The 20,105-nt window shown below is 36.9% G+C and overlaps 1 protein-coding gene across 1 annotated transcript; it reads left to right on the plus strand.

Moving 5' to 3' along the window:
• Window positions 1-17,215: 17,215 nt before the first annotated feature.
• Window positions 17,216-19,463, plus strand: LOC132054523 (beta-amyrin 6-beta-monooxygenase-like). Its single transcript, XM_059446513.1, has 3 exons — window positions 17,216-18,324; window positions 18,420-18,607; window positions 18,689-19,463. The coding sequence occupies exons 1-3, from the start codon at window positions 17,382-17,384 to the stop codon at window positions 18,986-18,988; spliced, it is 1,431 nt and encodes a 476-aa protein (XP_059302496.1). The 5' UTR covers window positions 17,216-17,381; the 3' UTR covers window positions 18,989-19,463.
• Window positions 19,464-20,105: the final 642 nt, after the last annotated feature.

Consider the following 20,105-nt stretch of genomic DNA (forward strand, 5'->3'; position numbering starts at 1 on the left):
GGTTGTTTTGGTCATATTTTAATGTGGGAATATTGACTTGAGAGAAATTTTTTTCATCTTTGGCCATTTTCAACACAAGTTTTGGAGACTAGGGTTCATAAACTCACACTTTGGAAGAGAAGATTTGAAGACTTAGATGAGAAATTTCTTACTGTTTTACTCATTTCTTCAATTCCTTATTATGTATTGAATATCTAAGTGTGTAATGCTCCATTCCATTACTTAAATCTTGTTGAAAATATTCTATGATTAAATTTTGGATGAAACTCTTGTTTTGCTCATGTATTGAATGATATTTATTGCTAATGAAGTGAGTTAATGTTGTTTTAATTAATCTTGTTCTTTAATATTTTTTAAGGGATTAGCTAACCCTAAGACCCGCCCATTGACTTCGATTTGAGCTCGAGAGAGGAAGATTGAAGTTGGGAAAGATTAATTAACAAGAATTTGGGGCTTTAAAACCCATCTAATAACTTGAGCTAGAGATAGGAAAGTTACTTAAGATTATATTGATTGTGCTTAATATCACACTCTAAGGCTTGAGAAAGCTTAGAGTGAAATTCATTGATTTGGTCGAGAGACTTTTGATGAGATTTTAGAGATCATTAGCTAATTAGCATAAACTCACTCATAGTTGTAAAATCGTGAAATACATTGGATCGTTACTTGAGCGTAATTTCCTTTTTATCCATACTTGTGGCCATTGATCATTTTATCTGCTTTCTAGTTAATTTTATCTTTGTTAGTTGTTAAAACAAGAATCAACTATTGAAAAAGTGTTTGGCTTAGCGTAGTTGGTGATAATTCCTTACTTATTTAAATCGCCTAGTATATTGTTCCCTGTGGGATCGGCTCCGACTCATAGTTAGGCAAATTATATTGCATACGATCGTGTACACTTTCCCTTTGAGGAGTAGATTTGGACGTTAGCAGGCCTCACTTAGGTAATCTTATACTAGGATGAGTCCATCGTTTTTTCTTGTTTGTCCGTGTCCTTTTCTAACAAACTTTCCATGTAAATTATAAAATTTATATCTACTTGAATTTAAGTCGATCACCAATAAATTTGATTTCAATTCAAATTGAGCGTAGTAAGAATTCTTTGGGAAGATATTAGTACTCATATGTTTGTCATTTTAGTTCATGACTTTAAAATTGATTTAAACATATAATCAGCTTGAGATTCTTTGCAATGATCGGTAGCCTTTTAGGTAGCAAAAAGCATATTTTCCTTTATAATTATTATTTTTAAAATTAAGGTGTAAAAAAAAAAAAAAAAAAAAAAAAAAAGGAGTAATAATAGAAGTAACTTTTCTATTGTTGGGAGAATGACAAATTATATGAATTCTCGCTTGAAAAGAAGTAGAAGTAGAAAATTAATTTTTCAAAGACCAGAAGTGTCATTATCATCACTAATTTTCATTTACAATATTATTCATTTTAATTTCAAAACTTAATTGTTAATCGATGAAAATATCTTCAAAATGTTGATTGACTTATGTCCTTTGAAAGCTAAAATATTTATCTAATAAAGCAGTAGTATGCCGGACATAATTGTAATATTTTAAATCTCACTCAATAAGTAGGACATTGAATTCAACTAATTTAGAAAAAAATTGATGAACTAGAATTCTTTTTGGACTTTAATTAGTCAACTAACATTTAGGCAACGTATAATCATGTTAATCGTCATAAGGATTCATGTCGTTAGAAAATACAGTGAGATTACAACTTCTGTTTACTCAAAAGTCTTTTATAAAACAATCAAGTACAGTTAGTTCTATTTAAGATATATTTGTCAGCTTAAAGCTTTAACATGTTCCGCCTGGCTGTTATCGCTCTAACTTCGAGAAGGTAAGCATAATTAGTTTATAATTTATAATTCAATTTCATTCTTCTCTCACCGTGGGTGTGTGTAGGGCGGGGAATGAGCAGTAGCAAGACCGCCGGACCCAAGCACAATAGTTTTCTTACATAGTAGGGCTGGAGGCACCACATCCGAGCGACGGCTTGCCACAAACTTTGACTTCAACAACCCAAAGGATGGCTTGTCAGAAAGTTGGGCCTGACGGTTTGAAAGATCATAGATATGAAAGCTTTTCCTAAAATGAGTAGCTTCCTAAAAGCTACTCCAGAACCGAAAAACATTCACACTACTACGGACATACCGTCAGCTTCGAAAAATATTGTACTTGTAGCAAGCTTAACTTTCTCAATATTTCCTAACCCTATACTAACTTAGGATCAGCCTTTCCATGCCTTTCAAAGAGAAGAACAAGAGAAATTTAGAAAGCAAACATTTTATTGATATCAAAAAATTTACAGGGAAATTGTTTGATTGCGTTCTAACTATTACATAGCCTCCTATTTATAGGAGTTGGAGGCTTCCACAAGACTTATCTTACATGCCACACGGGCCCCGCTAGACATGTGAAGGGCCTAATAAAATAAGCCTAATAAGACAGCCTAATAAAACAAACCTAATAAGATAGGCCTAACAACCCTAATAAAACAAGCAAGATGACAACCATGCGCAAAGATGTGGTGGGGTCCCGCTTTTTTTTTTGTCTTTCTTGTAAGCACGTCGCATGGCCTTATCGACGGAGCGGTGCTTGATGGCGTCGACGGCGGAGTCGTGTATCCTTCCTCTATCCACCATTCCGGTCCATGTTTTTGTCGAATTTGTCTTTGTTTTCCGTACTTCTTTTTCGAACTTGTGTAGTAAAGATTTCCGTTGGATGGTCTCCGTCATCTCTCGGGTTCATTTTTGTTGAATTTTGAGATGGAAAATTCAACCTTATCTTTGTGGATACTCCGTTGAATGACTTCATCTCCCGATTATTTCATACGGCACTCGGTATTCCTTCGTCGCTTTCCTCGAACCCTTTCCCAATGGCGATGGTCATCAAATTCCAACAAGCCCATTCTTTCGGCCATATCTCCTTTGGGATGCACCTATTTTGCTGGAAAATAATTCTTTATGCTTCACTGTCCTCTAGGGACAAGATAGAGACGGGGAATTCCCACCATAGTGAAATATCTGGTTGAGCATAGACCTTCCCATCAATAATCTTTATCGGTTGATATAACATGAACACCTTTCTTTGATAGAGTCTCCCTGAAACATTGAACCCAATATCTTCGTGGTTTGAACCATTGCAGAAACTTTTTGAGAGCAGGTTCAATCATGTCAAAACTTCGGAACATGTCGCACTTGAATTCCATGAAAATATAATACTGGTGACATAAGTACCAGAAAAACCATAATAGCTCCTGTGGAAAATCGTTGTGCATCGCTATGAATATGTGACAAAATGGGTGATACTGATTGACTTCAGGAATGGCTTAATGATGGATCCTCCATATTTTACCGAAAACTAGAAGCTCATAGAAAGTCCTTCTTTCCGTAAGGATGGATGGATCAAACAGTTCACAAACTTCGTCAAGAATTGCGTATGATCTACTAATTCGTATTGAACTAGCTCAAAGTGAGCTTGAAGCATGAAGATTTGGCTAGTTAGCTTTTTCTCGTAGCTTGGCTTGAAATCACTTTGAAAACTCATCGGCACGTATAGAAATCCGCTAGAATATTATCCTTCACTTTTGCGTGCTTTACTTGGAATTTATAAGGGGAGAACCATTGTGCCCATCCGAGAATCTTGATTTGGGATAATCTTTGGATTTATTTGGATCATCTTGGGAAAGCCTTCATATCCATCTCGATAAGAAACTCTGTGGGTGAATTAAAAGAAATTAAACTTTTTAATCCCATTCTTTACTAAGAAGAATTTCTTTGAATGTGGAATGATAGTGTTGTTCGAGCCAAAGATCTTTGAACTTTCCTTCGGCATATCCGCATGTTTTCCGTCGTCATCCGTTTGTTTCGCCTAAAGTACCGCACTCAATATTCATTGCGCTTGCATACTGCCCCAATATCTTTTTCCCGCTTGATGGAATATGGAGGGCTTTGATCTCTTTTGAGATTTCTTTTATTCTTTGAAGCCTTATATGTTCGTTCTTTCCCAGAGCACAGGGCATTCTTCTTGAGCATTTTTGTAAGTGGAATAATGTATGTAGAGACATTAGGGATAAAATCTCTAACATAATTAATCACACCTAAAAATTGTTGGAGCTGCTTCGTCGTAAAATTGGTGTCTGGGAATTTGAGCAGTTCTTGACAAATATGTGGCCCTCGGCTATATGCTCCATGAACAAAATGCATCCCCAGAAAATCAATTTCCTTTCTAGCAAGAATCATCTTTTTATGTAGGAGCATGATTCCATTTTTCTTCACTAGGTCATGGAATTGTTGCAGCAAAGTGAGGTGTTCTTCCATAGTATCACTAAAGAGTAAGATTTCATCAATGTAGACTAGTGATGGATGGAGGATAGGTTGAAATACTTTTATCATGGCTTTTTGGAATAATGAGGGTGCCGTTTTCAACCCAAAGGGCATGACCTTTCATTGAAAGTGATGATCAGGTATACAAACCACATCGTTTTGGTCTATCTTCTAGGTGTATTCCCAATTGCCAAAACCCCGATTTAAGGTCAAACTTGGAAAAATATTTAGCTTTGGCTAAGTGTGAAAAAAGAGTGAGTTTATTTGGGATAGGGAATTCATCATCTTGGAGGAAATAGTTAAGAGGTTGATAGTTTATGACTAATTTGAGTTTACCTCTTGTTTGTTCCGCCCGTTTATTGACATAGAACACCTCACACGCCCATTGCGAATTAGAGGGGTCGATAAGTCCAAACTCCAAGAGCTCTTCGCATTCCCTGACGGCGAAGATGATGCGGATTCATGCGGAGTGACTTGCCTTCGTTGGATTAATGCTTTCATTCTTCTTGAAGGGAGTTTAATGAAAAACTCTTCGTTTAGCCATAAAGGCTTTTGCATTTTCCTTAAACTCCTTGTGAGAATCCGCACATGAACGCTTTCTACTAATTGTTTTTCTATGAATGCTCACTACTTGTTTTTCTATCTCCTTGTCATTTCGGCATCGATATTTGGAATAATCGTAAAACATCTGTATATGGCTTGAATTGTTTCTTGAACGTTATTCTATGGGCTTTAATCCGGAGCTGATCTTTGAGTTGCCTGAAGATGTCAAATCCGACAATGAGATCATTTCCTGGGATATCTGATCTAATCAGCATAGTTCGAAACTTCAACCCTGAGAAGAATTCAATTGTGATTGGATGCATTGTGATGACTGTGGTGGTTAGGACTCCAGTCCCAATAGTGTTGAAATCTTTGAAATGTGGAACCCATTGATCCTCAGGAAGGACGGGCCGGGTTCATCGGAACATGCCGCTCCGGTGTCCATGAAAAGCAATAACACGGATTGGTTTATCCCATTTGGATTGATAGACTTTAAAAGTCAGACTCGCGGGATCACCATGATGCTGTTGATATCTTCGAGCCTTTCCTACGGTTCCGAAATACGGTAATATTCATCGGCTATATTCTTCGTACACATCCATGGAAAAGATGGTCTTCTGTGGGTTCGTCCTCTAATGAACAGAGAAACGCATTCAAGATCATCATCTTCACTCAGATGGATACCAGTGTAGTCTCTCATTTCAGTATGAAGCTTGATCGACCTTCTGGATTGGGGACAATTTTTTACATAATGCCCAATCTTGTTGCAGATGAAGCATCTATCATTTTTTCGGGACTTGCCTGGCTCCTTCTCCTGAAATATTTTGTGCGCCTCCTGTTACACCCCATTTTAACCGGAGTCAGAATTAGAGTATAACATATTGGTGATTCCTATTGATTGATTTTAAGGAGTCGCCACCTAATTAATTTTAAGGTGAATTAGGGCACCTAATTATTAACTTAAGGTAAAACCAATCTCTCGTTAATAGTCCGCTTAACCGGTGATTCTAGGTAAGGGTTCTATATTATCCTAAAGGGAAGGGGTTAGGCATCCTTTAGGATCCGTTAACTTACGGTTATCCGGCCAAACTTAGATTAATTAATTAAAGCTAAAAATGCCTTACAAATATTGCTAAGGTTTTAAAGAAACATGTAACAATGTTGTTTAAAAACAGAACTTATAGAAAATAATAATTTTGCATAAAAGATGTCTTTAAATACTATTTAAAATAAGATTTATAAAGGTTGTTAAGACTTTAAATGAGAATAGATAATAATGCTATATGAAATGAGATTTGTCAAAACATAGTAGTTTGTATATAGGCAGGCGAAAATGCCGATTTAAGCAATACTTTGATAAATATTTAAAACAACTCAAATGACAAAATATTAACTAATTTTCGAAATATATAAAAATAGCCAATGTGAGTTTTCTTTATTACTTTTATTATTCCTTATTGAATATGCTTAGCAAAAAATATGCGTGATTGATTCAAACTTGAAGGGTTATTTATAAAATATACTAGAGTTTATATTTAAGTATTAGTGACGTTTTGAAATGTATATGATGGTAAAATATGATTTCTTTTACTTGAAATATATAGTCATGCCATTTTGCAAATCCATTATTCCCAATAAAAAATAAATATTAGACATTATAAATAATTTTAACATAAAAAGAAGAGAATAAAAATTATGGAATTAATTTTTAGTCTTCCTTAAACTAACTACCCACTACTAAAACTAAACCTAATAATTTCACTACGGTTTATCTAAATTAACAAAATGTTAGTCATGCAATACAAATTAAATGCATAAAAGAAATAAAAATGGAGGGATAAATAAAATTGAATGGGTTCAACCCATTCTTTAAAGCTTCGCAAATCCATTACCGTTGGACTTTGACCCAATTATATTTTTTTTTAGGCTAGTCGTTGTTGCATTCTTTGTCGGGCCTCGGCCCGAGAATCATTTGTGGATACGTGGGTATTGACTCGATAAGAATATCCCATTGGGCTTTGGCCCAACATCGAATGCGGAAGAGGAACGGGTCCCTCGGACTCGTATGCGGTGGTCATGCATAAAATGAAAGGAGAAGGATTAGTACCTAATCGATGGATAAGGTTAAATATAAAAAAAAAATACAAATTCAAAACAGGTAGCTTGATCCATAATGACCAACCTAACCTCCCTATTAATGTATTTTCATGAAGGTATACAGCAACACACGCCTATATACACAATTCAGCCATTATATACTTATCACATAGAAAACGGGGCAACACTCAAACACAGGCAGAAATCAAACAGTGCAATATTTATCATAATTAGGCATGTACAAAGCTCGGCCAAACAGAGAGTCCAGGAGTAATGGTCACGGTACCCAAAAAATAAAAAAAATAAAAGAAAAAAAAGAAACGAAGCTTTGTCCAATGGATCAGGCAAAAAGTGCAATAATCCAATGACGTAGGGAGATCCATATAAGGGCAAAGAAACAGATTCAAAAACTCAGGGGAGGGGCTCAAGATTGCAGGCAAAGTATCAATACGGGAAAAGAAGCAGTGATTTATGTTAATCTTCAGTGACATTCTAACAGTTAACATCAAATGAAATAAGTTATCAGAGAATTTATTAGTCATTTCTAAGGCAAGACATTTATTGAATTTTGTTCAGATTCTTAAGTGGAATGACACACAACTTGGAAAGTTTTACAACACTTTTACTATATGGTATGTGCTTACAAAGAGATGTATAAGACCTCTGTTACACCAAAATAGTAGAGTTACAATAGCACAACAGTAATTAGTGGAAACTGATCCATATAATACTCTTAAGGGATATTAATGAATAAAGACAGGCTTATTCATAGCGGAGAATAGTCGTTCCAGCATTCATTAAAGCCTAGACAGCATCTAATCACACAAACCATCTCAAATCTTGATTATATTTAAAATCCTGATTCTGTTAGCGCAGTCCTTAATTCAAAAGATTTAAAATCAATTCTATACTCAAAAGAGAATAAACCAAATAAGCAGTTGTTGCACTCATAAAGCAGTTTTAGAAGGCGAAAAGGCCTGTCTTCATCACTACCCCTTTTCACTCTAATGTACAAATTCAGGCAGCGTACTTCGAACACACTGAGCTATCTGAGGATCTTCCAAATGAATATTCAACCTTGCAGCCACATTTCTTATCAACCATCTTAGGCAAACACACACAGGGGCAACTTCATTTTTTTTTTTTTTAAATCGAGCAAATACAATACAAGAAAACATACTTCGTCTAATCCCAATATTAGATGTTCAATCAAAATGCACATTAACATCTGCCTTTATCCAACTTAAAACTGATATTTGATCTTGCTAAACATGCTTTCAACAATTAATAGAGTACATTGCACACATGTGAATAAACCACAAACACATTAAGAATACAAACCAGCTTGAAACATAGAAAGTAATGGCCACGCACAGCCTTAGAACTGCTAGTAATGTGCTAGTATTTACTCAAACGACACAATGGGGATCAAATTATCCACTCAAGAGTAAAACATTACATTTTTTGACATGCTTAAGCTGATAAATAGCACTCGGACATTTACGCACAAACGGACAAAGCTGAGCTAACATACATTTAAAGTAAAACTCAGAACCAACTACGGACTGAACCTAGCCATTTTCTACTATCTGAATTTATATGAACTAACCAATTCATGAACAGACCATGCTTTAAACAAATCGACCTCGGTTAATCTTTATACATATATATTTGTCCGATTACATTGTTACTGCACCTAAACAAGTATGTTGAAGTCAGTTGATGTAAAATATGTTCTCCATATATGCTAATCAAACTAATCGCTCAGCACATTTCGACCAACACATAAGAAGTCAAATGACACTATAGTAGACTACATCGAAGCAGACTTCTATTATAAGACTAATGATAGGCTAAGTTCATGATTAATCTAGCAAACTAATCCCACATATACAAACATACGAACATCATTAAAATTATTAAAACTAAACTAAAAGGAGGAAATTTTACCTTCTTCGGGTGCAGCGAAGTGGGTGCGGGTTTTCGATATCCACTCGAACACTATAAACCTTCGAATTTGCTCGCGCTCGAATTCAAAAAACAGCGAGAAGGGAATCAAAATGTGTAGTATTTCTGAAACAATATCAAGAGAAATTACGGAAAAAAAAAATAATATCTTAGGGGAATTCGAGGCGGCTCCCAGACTGCCCCCAATCGATTGGAAGAAACGATTATTTATAGGAAGAAGATTAGGGATTCTGAGTTCAAAGATTTGGGCGGGATTTCTGGTCAAAGAAAAGACTTCCAAATCAAACGTAAAGGGGGCTTTTTCTCTGTCGATCAGAAACAGACCAAGAAGAAAACAAAACCATTAAACTCGTACCCGAAAAGATGAAAAAGAGACTGACAGAAAGAGATTTCATTTCGCAAATGAACAAAATCAATTAAGGACCTTTCAGATTGTCAACAGACCACGAAGAAAAAGACGAGAATCCATCTCTTTCAACGGTTGAACACTGATGAAGGAGTACAGGGGCATTAATTTTCTTTTCCCAATTCGACCGTGCATGATCTGGAGAAGGCGAAAGAGGTCTGTGACTTTGCCATTCTCATCCAAGCTGAGTGAGAAGGTGAGGAGAGAGGAAAGAGAGGAGCGGAAGAGGGAGAAAGGGGTGGAGGCGGCGTGAAGCTGAAAGAGGAGAAAAATGGGAACCCTAGGGGTTCCCTTTCTTTTGAAACGAAAAACGGGTCGGCTGAGTTAATGGACCAGGTCTTGGGCTGGGTCGTGGGTATTTCGGGTAAATGAATTTGGGCTGGAAGGGAAATAAATGGGCTGAGTATTAATGGCTTTTATGGGCTAATCCGAAAATATGGTGGTTAATTGGACTAATAATTTAGCTGATGCAAGAAACAATTTGCGCTTTTGAATTCAAATAAAGACCCATTTTAATTAATTATATATTAACGGGTACCAAAAATATTAGAACCGCAAATGAATATTCTGGGAAGACGGGACAAAATTGGGTGTCAACACCTCCTGAACTACGATCTTTCTCTTGAAGGCCTTGGCCATTTGCTTGAATCTTCCTTTTCGTCTAGGGGCATGGCACGAACAGCTTGACCCGATGGTGGAGTCGGACTTCCCGCAAGCTTTATCAAGGGTGGATTGTTTCGTATGATCTGGCAAAAATAGATCTCTTTGTGCGGATATTTTCACGGCCGAACACGGGCACGGACGTAACACGGCGGCCGGTGCACTTGCGTGTGACCGAGCGAACCAGGCGGGTTGGTGAATCAACATGTGATACCAAAACATAACTAACTTATAAAATAAAACTAACACGTCTTGATTAACTAAAAGTCGACGGAAATATCATAATCGAAATACTTAGACAATCTGAAAATATCGGAAAGTAGCCAACATGGCTAAACCAAAACAACTGAACAACTGAGTATAACTGTCAACAAGACTAACATAACAAATATATGACTGTCTGAACTGTTTCTATGAAGCCTCTAAGGATCTTTGAATAATAGAGGTGTCTATGGAACTCGAAATAGCGGATAGTGACAATGCCGGAAGGAATTTGGGGCTCGATGGGCGATACGTGCACTCTTAAATAGCCGAGTCATCAACATATATCGTTACTGCATCGCGAGATGCAAGCCCCCAAGCAATAAAGGGACATCGGCACATTTTGAATTGTCTTGGTATGTAAAGCAATTGAAATAAAAAAATCGAATCGATAGCCGTAATAGCAAAGTAGAGACATGAATACTCCTGCTCGTATCCGAATCATCTGTATTATCTGTGTTTGTATATGTGGGGCCTTGGCCCAATAATAAATGCACGCTATGGCCTCGGCCTAGTAGTGCGCCAGTTAATGGCCTCGGCCACGTATACGTATACACAAGACTGTCTTTGTGCCCTTGGGAAAAATCACATATGTTTAATTATGGTTAATTAATAAGGACTGAGACTATAACAACAATGAACAATCTTTGACTGAAATAGACATCGGGATCGAATTGAAAACACCGATCGTGTTTCGAGCATCTTGAATTTCTAGACTGAGACTCATGTGGTAACAATACATAAGTCTATAAAGATCACGTGTTGAGTTCATGATATTCAAATTGATAACCATGAACGAATTCTATAACTGCAACCCTAGAAGATAACAGTTCTACAACATATCATAAAACTAGGGCTAAACTGTATTCTGAGTCAAATTACTGACAAGTATAAAGAATGAGGCGTAGGGAGAATCATGAACATTCCCTAACGTAGATAGTTAGCCTCACATACCTTAATTCCAGCCTTTGACCGTAATACAATGTTCGTCAACCCTTTCAACTTTGATCTATATCAATACAAGTCAAAGGGATTCTATATTAGCAATAATATTCATGCTTTGGTCATCTAAGCATTTTATCAAACACTTAGTGGGCATAAAGCTTCACAATCTCCATTAATGGTGTTTCTTCACCCAATTCCCATTCTATTACTTCTAGGTGATTCTAAAATCTTAATTAGGTGTAATTAACATCATTCTCCATCACCCATATCATTATAACAATCCCAAGTCAACAATCCAAAACCCTACTATAGGTCGTGTAATTCTCTTTACTAAACCCATTTACTATTCTTCCAAGAACTCATCAATTCACTATTATGAATGATTAGAGTGTAGAAGCATTACCTTTTTGACGTTCAATCCTCTTGAATTCGAGTTCTAGGTTTCCACGCCCAACAATAATGTTCCACTCACAACTCTATCGATTGGAAGGGTTTACTCAAGTTAGAAAGGGATTAGGGCTTGAATTCAATCTAGAATCATGATAAAACTTACCTTGGAGGGTTCTTGAGGCATGGGACTTGTTCCCTCTGACTTTAGGGTGATTTTTCGTGACTAGGGGTGTTAGGGAATTAAACCCCGAGCTTAAATATAACTTAAAACGCGAAATTTCGATTTTTGACCCGAAACCGGACCTGTTATGCGATGAGCTAGCAACGCACATGCAGCGCACGACCCCCTGCAGGTCAATATTCAGAGAGGGGGTTTTTGTGCGATCGGTGCGCGACGCGGGGCCAGCGCACGCGCCCTCACAAGGGACCTGTGTCGGTTCTGCATAGTGTTTGGTAAAATGGACATAACTTCTTGTACAGAGCACTATTTGGGCTCCACAATATACCGTTGGAAAGATATTTCAAAGGGCTAAAACTTTCATGTTTTAATTTTCCTCAAATTCTAAAAAGATTTTCACAAAATTTGACTGGAAGGCAGACGTATCGAAAACTTAACCGATTCTATAGAATTTTAAGTGCCTTAGTATTAGCCATATTGAGACGATCATATCTCCTTGCTCCGATCTCTGATTGGCCTGGTCCTTATATCGTTAGAAAGGTATTTCTACGTACTACAACTTTCATTGAGGGTAATTTCCCAAATTCCCAACTAATCAAGGAGTTCTGGCTACCCGAAATAGGCCTATCAATCATTGTTGGAAAACGTTCAAACCTTGCTTTTTTCCACTAGAACTCTAACGATACGGGGTGTTACAGATATCATCCAATGCTAGAAATATTGCTTACCTGATGTAGCCGATCGGTGGGATCGTTATTGATTGAAACTTCTCCTCAATGATCGTCATGGTCCGGCTTGCTAACATCTTTGGAAGTGATGAAACAAAGGCTTGCTTGAGACTAGCTTCTCCGCCTAACTCAAAGAACATTTTATCCATCTTCTAAAAATGGATATCGATGACATCTCTGTCAAATGCTACGCATTTCATTTCGAAGAACTGTCTCCTTAGTTTTTCTTGCCTTTGGCTGGTATCTCCGCAAAATACTTCTTGGAGTATTTTGATGTTGAAAGAAAAGTCTTGGGATGTGAGGAACATATTTTTGTCCTGTGTCCCAGGTGAATTCCACCAGTCTCTGAGAATTTCGAAAAACCTTGAAGTGAATTCTGACAGGATCATGTAACTTTTCCCGTTCAACAAGATTCTTTGTCACCATCCAAGTGAAGAAATCCTGTATCCTTTGGGGCTATTTTGATACTTTGATATCATCCAGACTGAAAGTATGGAATCCAGTCCCAACGAATTTTACGGTTGTTAGTTCTGGCCTTCTTTCTGCCTTTGGCTCATCCGTCATCCCGTCACGATCATCATCTACTTCAGAGATTTCTGGTTCTCTGGGTTGATTCATGAATATTTGTGGGTTATCTTCTTCTGAAGAGTTAACTGAGGAATCTTCGCTTGTCTCAACGCTTTCTTCCGTAGGATCAGTATCATATGAATCTTGGTCACTGGATCCTAGGGTATCATCCTTCTCTATATCATTTGTGGGTTGGGCCACGTAGAGGTTAGGAATATTTTAGGCCGAGATCATCATGTTTTCCAGCTCGGGTTCTTTTGAACCTTTCCCGAGCTCTTTCTTCCGTTTGGACTGCTTTTGGGCCGCCATAGAGTCTTTCCTTTCCCAGACCATTTTTGCAATGTCAAACTCAGGTTCATCATTTTGTTTTTGGGTAAAAGACATAGGGTGTTGTTTTGTGGATGGGAACATCGTGAAAGAATGGTCAAGCTTTGGTGGTGAGTATGTTTGTGAGGACATGGGGAAAAAGATGGGTTTTGATGGGCAGTTTTGTGTTTTTTGCGATTCAAGGTGACCATATCTCAGTTGTTGTATTTTTTCTTTAAGGTCAGCCATTTCTTTTTGTTGTTGGTTAAAGAAGTGGAAAAGGGAAGTGCTTGGTGGACAAATCTCATACTGCATGTTTGTCATTCGCAATTCCAGGGTTTTGATCGATCCCGACGAGAAGATGCTTGTTCCATTTTTTTCTCAATTGTCTCCACCCTGCTCATCATCTTGTTCTATGTGTGAGCAACATTTCTGATGGAAGTGCTAATATTAGTTAACATTTTGTTTTGACAAACGGCATTTTCGGATTACCAATTGATTGTTGCTTCTACTTCACTTGTTGGTGGCTTTTCTCCAGTGGGCAGCACAACATTTTGCCTAGGAATTTTTGGGGCATGGCTTGCACCATCTTTTTCAAAAGGTTGTTGTGAAGGAAATTCTGGGGTGTGACTGGAGCTTAAGGGGTTCATCATAAGTATTTTTGGGTTTGAGTTATTTGAGTTTGAAGGTTTGTGATATAAATTTTGGTTAGGGAGTGGTGGCCGCTTTTTGAGGTTTGTACGAAACAAGGAATTCATATTTTCCTGGGCGGCTCAGGGAACCGATAGATGAATCTCCTTCTTCATACCTTGTTTGAAACTCTTTTTCAGAGTTTCTCCCTTTCTTCTTTGGTTTGGCTCTTCTTGTATGATGTTCATCCCATTCAATTTCATCGTCAAGACATTCTTTGATCCACATTAGATATCCCATGTGCGTTGTCCCGTGAAAGGACATTTGAACCACCATACATCATGACCTTCATTATCGAATCGCTTTATCCAATCATGTTCACTCATGATATTTGGGAGATGGTAAGAGAATGTTTTGTGTGGTCATCTGGTGGTCTGGTTATAAGTGGGTTGGGTACATCGGGAAAGAGAAGGTTGTTTTGTTGGATTTTTTGGCGAGAGCGTCAAAGCTTATGCAACCGTTTTATCGGGTTTTTTGGAAAAAGTGGGTTCGTAGGATCGGAGAGTTCAAATGTGTTCTCTCACTTTTCATAACGCGACCCATATCCGGAAGATAAGTTCTTCCCTATAGAAATTTTGACTAGCGCACATGGTAGTTCCGTTGGTGGCATCTACTTTTAATAGCAAAGCATTTTCTCCACTTGGAAGGGACAGATCCATAGCATGATTTTGAACTCGCCAAGCTATTTGGTAATGTAAAGTAGCTTGAATAGCATCTTTAGCTTGTGGAGCACCTTGAATTTGGACTTGGAGTTTTAAAGCCTCTGTTAGATATGGATCATACAGGGACATGTTAAAATTTGGGAATATAGTGACAAAAACCGTCCCAGCATTTAGAGTGACTTCTGTGGTACCCAAATTCGCATGTTGGTATTCATTATATCTGGTATCAAGAAGGGCAAGGCGAGCCACAACTGCTTGGCCTTTTCTTCCGTGATATGTTAACGCAATTCTAACAGTACCAAAATGGATATGGATAAAACCATGATTTTTCCACTGTCTAGGAAAATCATCTGGAATCCGCAGAGTAATGAATTGTTCCTCCTGAGTTGCTAGAATAGGATGTTGGTCAAGTTTTGAGGCACCAACATATTCTTTAGCTCCTTTGGGATTTGGTCGGGACTGTGGAACGGATTTGTGACCACGGAATATGTCTTTTTAAGAAAAGGTAATACGGGTTTATGTGGGTAGGTCGCGGGAGACACTTTGTTTTCTCGGGTAGGATATCAACTTTATAAAGGTAGTCATATTTGCAAGAAAGGGTTTTATAGAGAGTGGGAGACATATTTATTTTTGCTAAGGACTTACAAGTGGTTGGACGCAGACGGTAACGACTCGACATATTTTTACTAAATCGCTCCTATCTCCGAAAGAGACGGACCGGCTCGATACCACGGGGTGCAGGGGGGGAAACAAAGAAGCAAGACGCCGATCGGCAAAGCACAATAGTTTTCTTACATAGTAGAATGGGCTTCAACATCCCGAGGATCGGCTTGCTACAACCTCGACTTCAACAACCCGAAGGATGGCTTGTCAAGTTAGTCGGACGATTTGAAAGATCATAGATATAAAAGTTTTTCCTACAAAACGGGTCGGCTTCCTAGCCAAGCTACTCAACTCGGAAAACTTTCACACTACTACGGACATACTTTTGTCAAAACTTCGAAAAACTATTGTACTTGTAGCAAGCTTAACTTGCTCAATATTTCCTAACCCTATACTAACTTCAGATCGTACCTTTCCATGCCTTTCAAAGAGAAGAACAAGAGAAATTTAGAAAGCAAACATTGATGAATTATTACATTTTATTTTCTGATAGTGATTCCATGTAAGAAGAGTACTTCGATCGACTATTTCAGTCAACATAAAATTTCTTCCAAGCCTGTTTTTAGTATATTAAATGGTGTATTCGAGATTTAAGAATCGCCTTTGATTTGGATCCAGCATATTTTAACGGTAAACCCTTGTTCTTAGTTATGCTTTTTATTGAATTGTTGTAGTATTTTTGTCTTTTCGCAGATTATACAGTGAGGAAGAACTGGGGACATTGATGTAGATACCGAAGAGGACACAACTGGTAGTAACTGCTAAGACCAAAATTGGCAAAAGTTTTCTTTTATTTTGTTCATTGTTTTGTAAATGTATTTATGTTTACAATGGCGAGTTACAAAAATCAACGAAATTCATCATATTTACATGTCCATAGGATATTGAATTAAGTTATCGTCAGTATATTAAATAAATGTTACATTTATTTTAACGTCATTTTTTTGTAATAATTTATGTATTTATTTATTGCTTAACATGATACACACGTGCAACGCACGTATGCTAAACTAGTGGTTTTAAAAAGGGAAAGGTGCAAATATACCCCTCAGCATTGTGATTTAGAGCAGATATATCCCTCATTAAAAAAGTGGTGCATATATTCCCCTGTCGTTAAATAAATGGTGCAAATATACCCTTTTTGCTGACAGATTTAAAAAGAAAAAAATCATTTAGCTTTTTTTTAAATTAAATAAATACCACAAGGCTTTAAAAAAGTAAGTATACCTATTTTATTTTAGTAGACTTATTTTTTTAAAGTCACGTGATAATTATTTTCTTTGTAGGTCGAGTCTGGTTCATTTTAAAAAGATAGGTAGACTTATTTCTTTTTAAAGCCAAGGAGATATTTTTTTTTTAAACGAACAAGACAACCCACTAGAAAAAAAATTGCCTCGTGGCTTTAAAAAAATTAGTCTACTAAAAAAAATGAGTAGACTTATTTTCTTAAAGCCACGTGACATTTTCTTAATTAAAAGATAAGCTAAATGATTTTTTTAAAAAATTCTGGCAACAAAAAGGTATATTTGCACCATTTGTGTAACGATAGGGGTATATTTGCACCATTTAACGGCAGGGGTATATATGTATCACTTTTTAATAAGGGGTATATATGCTCTAAATTGCAAAATTAAGGGGTATATTTCCACCTTTGCCATTTTAAAAATAAATATTGGTATCAAATATCTCTGAAGCATAGAAAATGACAAAGTAGAGAATAAATTGTCTTGTTTATGTACAGCACAAACTTTAGAATTCCATTCAACTATTTCAAGATTTCCTTCAATTCTCATAGTAAGCTATATCCTTCAAGTTGTCTTATTGTCGTCATTGTCTTGCTACCTCTATAGACCAATTAGCTTAAGCCCTTCACTTCCAATCTTTTCATACATATATATGTGCACTCTACACTCACTTTTTCAAGACAGACAGAAAACAAAATTCTTTCTTTCATTGTTAGTAGAAAAAGAAAAAAATGGAAGCCATGGTTCCCTACCTATTAGCTCTACTATTCTTTCCTCTATCTCTCTCTTTCATCTTCTTCCTCCGTAAACGCGATTCGAATGGCAAAAAACTTCCACCAGGAACTCCTGGATGGCCATTGTTAGGAGAAAATATGGAGTTTGCCTTTTTAGGCCCTCAGAAATTCATCAAAGACCGAATGGAAAAGTACTCACCTGAAGTGTTCCGAACATCAATCATGGGAGAGAAAATGGCATTCTTTTGTGGTGCACAAGGGAATAAGTTCTTGTTCTCAAGTGAGAACAAACTTCTCACCTCATGGTGGCCGCAATCCATGAAAAAGGCTTTGCTTTTCCCTGAATTTGTGGAGAGTTCATTGAAAGAAGTATCAGCTTTAAAACGGAGTTTTCTCCATGATATTCTTAAGCCTGAGGCTCTAAAACAATACATTCCAGTTATGGATGCCATGGCGCGTGAACATCTAGACGAAAATTGGGTTCCTAGTGGAGTAGTCAAGGTTTTCCCTTTATCAAAGAAGTACACATTTGATTTGGCATGTCGACTGTTCATGAGTCTGGTAGATCCTGAGGAAATAAAGAGGTTGGCTGATCCTTTTACACTTGTTACAAATGGGATGTTCTCCATGCCTATTGATTTGCCCGGAACAGCTTATAATCGCGCTATTAAAGGCGGGAAATTGGTGAGAGATGAACTTATGAGGATCATTACACAGAGGAGAAAGGAACTTATGGAGAATCAAGAGACAGAAGGCAGAGACTTGTTGTCAAAAATGTTACTTGTTACTGATGAAGCTGGAAAGTCGATGAGTGAAATGGAGATTTCGAACAACATCATAGGAATGCTTGTGGCAAGCTTTGAGACCACTAGTAGTGCAGTCACCAGTGTTTTGAAGTACCTCGCTGAACTTCCCCACGTCTATGATGAAGTTTACAAAGGTAAACAATCCAAGGGAGAAAAATCTAAACATTATATGCTCATTCATAATTATAAGTCCAATATATTCACATGACAAATGGTTATTTCACGACAGAGCAAATGGCAATTGCAAAGTCAAAAGGAGCAGAGGAGTTGCTAACTTGGGAGGACATTGAGAAGATGAAGTATTCCTGGAATGCAGCTCGTGAATCACTGAGGCTAACTCCACCAGCTCAAGGATCTTTCAGGGAAACAGTCACTGATTTTACATATGCAGGTTTCACAATTCCAAAAGGGTGGAAGGTAGAACTTTTATTCTGCTAAGCTAGCTGCATTTCTACAAAATGGTGTATGAAATTGACATGTTTTTATTATTCTTTACAGACATTTTGGTCAGTTCACTCGACGCATAAGAATCCCAAGTACTTCTCTGATCCTGAAAAGTTTGATCCTTCAAGATTTGAGGGAAGTGGTCCTGCACCTTTCACGTTTGTACCCTTTGGTGGAGGACCCCGTATGTGCCCCGGGAAAGAGTATGCCCGACTGGAAGTACTAGTATTCATGCACAATGTGGTGAAAAGATTTAAGCTTGAAAAGGACATTCCAGATGAGAAGATTGTGTTCCATGCTTCTCCTGTGCCAACGCACGGTCTTCCTGTTCGCCTTCTGCCTCATGGAAATTAACTGAATTTCACTTCAGCAAACAGAATCTTGTTCTTGCTTTATTTGGTTTTTGAAAAATTAAGCTACGGCCATCATCTACTATAAACCTGGAATAATTGTAACAGTAGTATGTCAATAAGTTGTAAAATGGAAATGTACTTATTTTTTGCTACCAGTTTATACTAAAACCTCATCAACACAATATACCAGTCATATCTATTGTTCCATTGAGAAACTTCATCTCAGAACACAAAATTTCTCAACAAACTGAAAGAGGAAGCTTTTAGTTTCCGGGAGTTCCTAGATTGCACAAACTCGTAATATAAAATGTATAATATAAAGTGGAGTAGCGAAGAGGATTAATAGAATGTTTAGAAGTATTGCTAAGAGTTTTTTGTTATAGTGTTTTCTATAATAGCAGAACCATATGCTAGCAAAATGGGAGGATGAGCAAAGATCAATATTTTTCAATCTGATAAGAAGAAAATCATTAAAGAAAAATTATTGCAAAAAAGAAAAAGAAAAAGTTAGCCAATGAAAATTAAGTACATTGATATATGCACTCCTCTTTTCAGTTTAAGCTCGTTTCCTCGCCCATTGCTCTAAATATTGCCTCTTAAAAACGTAGAAAAAAAAAATAAGTTTCTCTGCCAGCGGCTTTCTCTCTCTCGTTGATTTCAGACACCAATAGTAGAAATTAACCCGCAGAAGAAAAAGATGATAAGTTCTACAACTCAAAGTATGTTCTTCGCTGGGCTTTACTTGATTGGTACACGCATTTTAGGTGTTTGTTAAATTGCTTGAAGGGCTTTCATTTTTGCTTCTTCCTCGTGTCACGTATAATGTAAAGGATAAATATATATAGAAGAAGATTGTATGCTGAATTTTCTTTGTATATTCCTCTCAATACAGTGATGTATATATAACAAAAGAAAATAATCTAATTCTAACTAATTTGTACACTTGTCTATTCTGTATTGGTTCCCTACTTTACATATTCCTCTGTATACGGTGATGTATATATAACAAAAGAAAATAATCTAATTCTAACTAATTTTTACACTTGTCTATTCTGTATTGGTTCCCTATGTAACTAACTATTCTTTAAAGAAAAAAGAAAAATACAAAAATGCAAATA

This window comes from Lycium ferocissimum, chromosome 4, assembly GCF_029784015.1.
Source record: "Lycium ferocissimum isolate CSIRO_LF1 chromosome 4, AGI_CSIRO_Lferr_CH_V1, whole genome shotgun sequence".
NCBI lineage: Eukaryota > Viridiplantae > Streptophyta > Magnoliopsida > Solanales > Solanaceae > Lycium > Lycium ferocissimum.